We start from the raw sequence: 7840 nt of genomic DNA, 5'->3' as shown, positions 1-7840 counted from the left end.
ATGGAGTCTGTGAGCAGCGAGGCGGTGCGAAGGGAGCGGGGGATGGCTGCTAAAAGTAGCAGGGATGTGTGTGGTTCTCTCTGAGTCACGCTGCTTCTGTCAGCTCCGGGTGTCCCACCATGGCAGGATGTGTGTCACCATGTCGGCTTTGCTATGGTTCTGCCCGCTGACCCACTCCCCTTCATGCAGTTGCTCCTCACACACAGAGGACACAGAACGCAATAGGTTGGGTGCAATGCTTTAGGTTCCCTGGTCACTCTGCAGGTCATGGGCTCCCCAGAGGTCTCCAGACATCCATGCAAACAGGGCCTGGTTTGCAGGGACCCTCTGCTATGGGGATGGCTGCATGGCCTTACCTGCCTCAAACACCCCATCAGCCAAACACCGCCTTGTGGCAACTCCTCACACATGCTCCAAGAAAAATAATTGCCTCATCATGTGAAAAAACTGAACTGGTCCCCCCTCTTTTGCAGTCACGGATAAGATTTTATCAGCAGTGGTACAGATAGATCCAGTTTCTCCCTCAGTATAGTCCAAATGCTGCCATATTGCTAATATTATCGATAGCACGTTGTGGCTCACAGACTGCATCACAAGCTGCGCTGGAATCACAGCCCACTTTGTTTTAAGGAAAGCAGAGGAGCCTTGGCAGCATTGATTTGCATCGCCACGTCTGGAACAGCCTTGGCTTCTCCTTAAAGATAATATCTAAACTGTGAAATTCACTAAATAGACCCAGAAATGGATCAGGTTATTTAAAACAACATCACTAATGGCGCAATATCTCAGCTGTCTACGCTGATAGCGAACATTGTCTTGGATAGTGTTATCAGCCCAGGACACCCGCTATGAATATTGATCTGCAGCTTGTTACAGCCATCACTGCCGTCAGGACAGGTCAGGGTTGAAACCCACCCAGCATCAAAGCAATTTAAAGACAGCACTCAGGCTGAATTTTAATGCTTGAGCTGGAAAGCAAACCAACTTCAAACAGACTGCTAAAACCAATCCATGAACGCGTGCTGCTTGTGTGTGCCTTCCATGGGCATGTCTGTTTGTAGGTCAGTCGCCATGCACGTGCTAACCTGATGATATTTGAAGATGTCTGCTAGCCCACAAATTAATCCCAGCACTACAATTTACCTTCTAAGCTCCTGTAGTTGCAATAACTCAGAAATATTTATATGCTCACCATAGATCAGATCAATTTTTCCTTCCAAAAAAGGAAGCATCTCCAGTGCTGCAAAGGCTGATAGGCATCCTTAGAATAAAGTGAGCCATGTGCCAGGTATCTACGTTTCTTCCAGGTACATTGCAACTGGTATAGTGGCAAACAAAAAGAATCTTGTTCAAATACATACTTAATGGATATGCAAGAACATTTCATACTCACTTCCATTATTTGACCTCACTTTTAAAGTCCACTGTCCAGAAATTGGAAACTTTTCCCTCTCCTTCTGTACCTCAGGCAACTTTATCACTTCAATACATGAGAAGCACTGAGCAGCGCCCTGCAGTACTTTTCAGCTCCCCCCCAGGGTCATTTTCATGCAGGATGCATCCATGACACTAAGCTTCATTGGTCTACAGCTTCAGTGCACGAACTGCCCAGGACAAAGGTAACTTCTCTTCTGAATGTGTGTGGTATCCCATACAAGAGCCCACTCTCAGGTGCTGCCACCACAAAACTGACTAAAGAAATAACTTGTAATCATGTCTCCCTGCGCTTCTTTATCTCGTCTTCCTGCTCCTTATTATCTTAAGATCCATGCCTTTGCAATAACAAAAGGAAATCCCAATCTTCTTTATTCCTATTCTGCAGCACCTGTTACCATCAAGCAGCACCGTATTTTTGCCTAGTTGGATTCCCACAGACAGGCAGAGAGTGGAAGCACTCCCTTTCCTGCTGCACAAAGTCTTTGTCTACACCTCACCCTGATGTGCAGCACCAACAACATGCAGAACTGCTAAGGGGAAGGGACAGCACCCTCCTCAAAAGCTGCATAAGTACAGCACTGAGTTGCTAGAAAGTTTTAAATAAAGGTCATGGGAGTGGAGCAGGGTGGGGAGATCTGACCTGCTGCTGCTTGTCTTATCCTTGCTATAAGGATATCCTTATCCTTGCTATAAGGATAAGAGGTGATGGGGCACTTCCATCCCAGATGACAGGGCTCAGTCAGGAGCTGCTCGGCGGGGCAGGCATCCAGCAGGATGTACCTTAGTTTCTCCAGCTGTGAAATGGGGCTGATGTGCACACCGGGGCTGAACTCCAGGAGTCAGAGCCAGCCCTTGAACCACCCAGCCCTTGAGCTGACCCTAAACCTACCGAAAACGAGAAGATACTAATTTGCTAAGATGCTCATTAGGGACCAAAGCTCAATTTTACACCCAAAACAAAAGCCGCTGGGCACAGGCAGCGCACCGAGCCCCTGCGCTCCCGTCCATAAGGCTCACCCGGGAGCAGCCACGCGTGGATCCCCCCCGGGCCGCTCCTCGGGGCGGCGATGATGGTGGGGGGCGGCGCCGGCTGCGCCCCCGCGGAGCGGAGCGCGGGGAGGGCGAGGGGCCGCGTGCCAATGGCTGCGCTGCCCCCTCCTCTGCCCCCACCCCGCCGCCCGCTTCTCCTCCTCCCCGCAGCTCACACTCCGCGTCTCCAGCGCCCAGGCGGAGGTTCCGCGAGGAGGAGGCGGCGGAGGTTCCGCGGCAGCGCTGCCCTCCGCCCGGCCCCGGCCCCGCGCTGGCACCCGCGGCTCACCGGCAGCGCGGAGCGGGGGATGCTGGAATGCCCGGACGGTGGGGCCAAGGCGGCCCCCGTCCAGCAGCATAAGATCTCCTTCTCCATCCTAGACATCCTGGATCCTCAGAAATTCACCCGGAGAAGCGAAGCGGCCGCGGGGAGCGGGGGCAGCGCCTGCCGCTCGGGAGAGCAGGAGAAAAGTTTGGCGAGAGTTGAAGTAGGAAAAGGCGCTGCTCAGCACGAGAGCGGGAGGAATAAACTAGAGGCGGATGGTAGGAACGCGTTCGAGTTTTCTCTGTTCGGCGCTGGCGGGGTGAGCAGGTGCCGGCAGCCGGGGAGCATCCCCAGAGCCCGGACGGCTGCGGGGGGGTCGGGCTGTGTGGGCCGCCGTCAGACGGGAGGGAGGCGATATGGGGGGAGGAGAAGGGGATGCAGCCCCTTTCGAGTCTCGAGGATAGAATAAACCCCACGCGGGCAATCCTCCGGCTGAGCCCCGAGCGGTCCACGAAGCGGCACGGCCCCAAATGGGAGCATCCCTTGGCCGACCTTCCCTGAGCCGGGAGGGGTCCCGGTCCCGGTGCCGATCCCTGCCCGCTGCCCGCCCCCCCCGCACCCGGGACAGCCGGCTGGGTAATTGCTCAGCCCGTCCCCACCGGAGGATGCCTTAGCTCCCATTGATCGATATCCTATTACTGACTCCCGCCTATCTCCTGCCCACAGCTTGCAGGTACCCACTTCAAACCTCCTTCCCCCGGCCTGATCCTAATATTGTTCGATTAAAACTTACCTTTAATAGATGACATCTATCGATCCGGCCCTCGCAAATCTGAAACTCCATTAGCACGGAGATGGGGAGAGGGGGGGGAGGGGATTTATTTCGCTTCAGAAGGGGACTTTAATAACTTCTTTTTTAATTGGTAAGAAATCTATATCCACACCTCCCCGTAAATGAGCCGCCGTGGCGGGGGCTTACCGGGTGGATTTCTTTCACCCCTTTATTTTAACGACTGGCTCGGGGAGGGAAGCGGAGGGAACGGCTCCTTGCAGCGTGGGGCCGGGGGGGCTCGGAGCGGCTCCGCAGTGCCCCCCTGACCCCGCCGCCCTCTCCCATAGATGCGCGCACCCCGGCGGAGAGCGGCGCGGAGGCAGCGGTCGAGGAGGGGCAGCCAGCGGTCGGAGCCGGCTCCGCTTCGTGCTCCGCAGCCCCGGGGCCGGAGGAGCCGGGCTCGCCGCGAGGCAGCAGGAGGCGTCGGGCCGAGGCGAGCTGCGCCAAACCGCGGCGAGCACGGACGGCTTTTACCTACGAGCAGCTGGTGGCTTTGGAGAACAAATTCCGCGCAACCCGCTACCTGTCGGTGTGCGAACGTCTCAACCTGGCGCTGTCCCTCAGCCTCACCGAGACGCAGGTGAAGATCTGGTTCCAGAACCGCCGAACCAAGTGGAAGAAGCAGCATCCCGGAGCCGACGGAGCGGCCGCCTCCGCGCCCCCCACCGCCGCCCGCTGCTCCCCCAGCCCCCCGCGCCCCGCAGCGCTGCCCGGGCAGACTTTCCCCTCGTACGCCGCTGCCAGCGCTCTGTTCCCGGCCGCATCTCCCTTCCCCTTGGTCGGACCGGGCGGCGGACCCTTCGCTCCCTTCCTTGGGCCCGCGTACATCGGGCCCTTCTACGCCCCGCACCTCTGAAAACCCACCCCGGGTCTGTCCCAGCGCTCCGAGGGGTGAGGAATCGGGTTTTTCTTCTCCGGCTCACTTCGACAACGAGAAAAAAAATACCCACACGCTGTAACCACTGGATTTTATTAGCACGTTTGATATGTAATTACAGGCGTTGGAGATGGAGAGAATAACCCTCTTTACACATGCCTGACGCTAATTCTTCTCCGAGTTTCTCTTTCGAACGTTCTTCGTTGCCATCTGACTTGCCAGCACATGCCACAGACGCGGGGAGCTCGGAGCTGTGACCCTTCGTTCCCATTGCTGCTGTCCCGATGCTGCTGACCCCACACGGCGGGTCTGATTTCCAAGGATGCTCACACATAAAGACATCCGTGACTTTTGCTGCTGCTCCGATGACTGGTGCATGACCCACATTTGTATCAGACTTCAGATCCCAAACCTTCAAGCCGTGTGCTCGGTGACCTGCTGAGAGTTCTTCCTTCTGTCTGAGGCAATAGGGACTGCAGCTCCGTGCCATCAGGCGATGCACAGAGTCCACTCGGGCAGTGGGCAACTATTTGATTGCTGCTAATATGCATCGCCCCTCTGCCTTGCATTTCACTTCATCCCCATTGACTTCAAAGGTTTCAGATGAGACATCCAAAGGTCATTCCTTTGGCAGAGAACGGTTGTTCTTGGAACAACAGTGTTGGTGCCAAATGAGGCAGAAACGGAAACATAAAGCAGAGAAAATGTGTTCATTTCTTTAAAAACGGGGCATTTGTGGTAGAAAATAAGGAAAACACAGAATTTCCTGCATGCAGAGACCTATTTTCCATAACAGAGAAACACGCACGTTTTGGTGGGGTTTGGTTGTTGTCTTTTTTTTGCCTTTTGGAGCATTGATTAGAAGGGAAAATCATATTTCATCTTCATTATTAGCAGCATCGGAATGAAAAGGGACTTTAGCTGGGGGCTGTTCCCTTCCTGAATGCTGGGAAGTCATTGGTTTAAAATCAATCCGCCTCGTGCGGCTTCACAAATGATTACAACCCATGTGCATCCCCTCGGTCACATCACGATGCTTTCAAACCCGCGTTGGCTCCCCAACCAAAAATCTGAGCTCATAAATCCTATCTATCTCTTGTGTTCGTCTAAATAAAAAGGTTGTGCTGTTTCGGTTTTATTTTATTATGGTTGCTTTTGTTTTTTGAAGTTACTTTGTGTTTAACTGTTTCTAATTGTGCTTGGACAGAGTGGTGCTCTCATTCCTCTGGGGGATTTTGGGGTTTATTGAGCCAAGGTGCTCAGTGCAGGAGGGCTGAGGTCCTGCTGTTACCTTCCCAAGCCAGGAGGAGGCAATCTTTGTCTTCCCAATTACTTTCGGTGCTGTTAACAAAGCACAGGGTTTGCCTCAGGTCATGGTTTTGGAAGTCAGCTCCGGTACACGAGTATATTTACTTGTCGGTTAATTACAGTCACATTTTCACTCTGATTGGATATGAATTACAGCTGCAGCAGCTCATCCCATCCATGCTCCTGAATGACATAAACCAGACTGAAATCCTCTTGGCAGCCTGCTCCGTGGGGGTTCATATTGCTGTGCATGCAGACAGCTCTGGGTTTCCTTTGGCTGTCACTGAGATGTTCCCAGAGCACCGGCCCATTGCTCACCTGCACTGCTCTGAGGTCTTGGGGGGAAGGTTTGTTTCTGCCTTAGAAGAGCAGTGCATGGCAATGGCATTGCAAACCTCTCAGCACTGGCCCCAGGCTCAGCTCTGGCCAAGCATTCATAGTGGTGTGTCCCTCCTCTTGTCCCATGTCCCTTGGCTGGTGACCCCTTTGGCTTCTCTTTGTCACTATCCACTACTGCAGCTGTGATTCAGACCTCAGCCTTGGAAACAGCAATTGCTGCCGAGCTCCGCGCTGCCCAGATTGCGCTATTCTCACCAGTAACACTTTTAGAAGTGCCCCACTGAGTATCCATTATCTCTAGCAGTTCTGAATACAGAGCTGAGCAATATTATCAACCGTAGACAAAAATTGACTTAACTCACGGCTGAATATAGATGTTAAAGGGAATGACAAGTAAGACTAGTGTGTAAACTGCAAGAATTGCATCTACATGTTAATTTAGAAGGGTTTTGAATTAAAATGCTCCAGAGAAAGCAGGAAAGTTAGTGGTCTATCTCATTCCCTTTATATGGGCTGTAACAAAATCATGGGCAGTGAGCAGGGCCAGCTGCTGGGCATGTTTAGTTCACGCATCCCCACGTAAGGCTTTGCTCACAGTCTTAATTTCTATTCCAGAACACAGCATAACAGCTAAGGATACCAGCCTGAAATCCTCCTTCAGCCATAGCCAACACGTGGTGCTTCATAGGGAAGCAAAGGAACATCTGCTGTTCTTCAGCAGTGCAAGTTGCATGTGGATAAAGGAAAACTTTTGACTCATACAGTGTTCATCTTTGGACCAAAAAAGAGTAATTCTTGTTTATTTACCTTCTCTGTGCAGGGAATAAAGATACTAGTGGTCCCAGACCCACAGAAGCACTCTGGTAATTGACTTTGAAGTTAAACAAAGTACCTGGGGGAATATCATGATCAGAGCTAGGGAAATGTTGGCAATATTTGTTTAACTGGACTTTAAGGAAACAAACAAATCAACCATTTCATAAAGTTGGGTTGAAGCAGTGATGGAACACCTGGTGGGAAGGCAGGGCCAGCCCAGAGGAGCTCAGGTGCATGCAATACAGCTGAGTGACCAGAAGGCCTGGAGCCAGGACCCACCCCTTCCCAGCCCTCATTTAAGAGCTGGCAGTGGAGGTGCAGGTTTCTGTTGCTGGAGATCCTGCCTCCTTGAGGTGTCCTGAAGGTAAGCAGTTTTTTCCCCTTCATTTTTTTCATAAACCATTGCTTTGTATATCTGTTTTATATATAAACCATGGATACTATGTCACAGGTTTCCCTTTGCCTCCCATGTAGCATTTTGCAGCTTGGCTCTGTGATTCCTGCAGCCCTTGGCACTACAGCCTTTGCTATTTGCTTACTACTGTAGCACAGATATTAACCTCAATTTCTCTTGTTTTCCATCTTCAAACACTGAGGAGCTCCCAAAGCAGATTAAGTTAATCATCATGTTTTCTTCTCCTTATAATACCACGTGATGCATGCAATTAAAAATGTGGCATTTCGTGGGGCTTAGGCATGTCATAACAATACAGAGTGATTCAGTGGGTGTTCAGGCTTTTTCACCCAGCAACCTTTGATACACTGAAATACTCTCAAATATATTGTGCCTGTGTGTAAATCCAATACATATGAAGTATTTTATACCTTTAAATGTCTCACTGCTGATCCATTGTGGTAGCTTTTAACCACAGAACTTGTTCTGGTGCTGTTATTTGAAGTAGTGGCTTCATTTCTCTTTCCTTTTTCAGAATGAGAG

The 7840-nt window shown here is 51.8% G+C and overlaps 1 protein-coding gene across 1 annotated transcript; it reads left to right on the top strand.

The window, feature by feature from the left end:
• The first annotated feature begins 2504 nt into the window (after window positions 1-2504).
• Window positions 2505-4559, top strand: NKX1-2 (NK1 homeobox 2). Its single transcript, XM_015867484.2, has 2 exons — window positions 2505-3009; window positions 3851-4559. Exons 1-2 carry the CDS (start codon window positions 2505-2507, stop codon window positions 4417-4419), a joined length of 1074 nt encoding a protein of 357 aa, XP_015722970.1. The 3' UTR covers window positions 4420-4559.
• Window positions 4560-7840: the final 3281 nt, after the last annotated feature.

This window comes from Coturnix japonica, chromosome 6 (assembly GCF_001577835.2).
Source record: "Coturnix japonica isolate 7356 chromosome 6, Coturnix japonica 2.1, whole genome shotgun sequence".
NCBI lineage: Eukaryota > Metazoa > Chordata > Aves > Galliformes > Phasianidae > Coturnix > Coturnix japonica.
This window is presented reverse-complemented; position numbering and strand designations above follow the sequence as displayed.

What these genes read in the sequence shown, in the direction of transcription:
- NKX1-2 (XM_015867484.2), top strand. Translation starts at nt 2,505, where the DNA reads ATGATGGTGGGGGGCGGCGCCGGCTGCGCCCCCGCGGAGCGGAGCGCG. An exon ending in GAATAAACTAGAGGCGGATG is followed by an intron (nt 3,010 to 3,850) that starts GTAGGAACGCGT and finishes CCTCTCCCATAG; the next exon opens with ATGCGCGCACCCCGGCGGAG.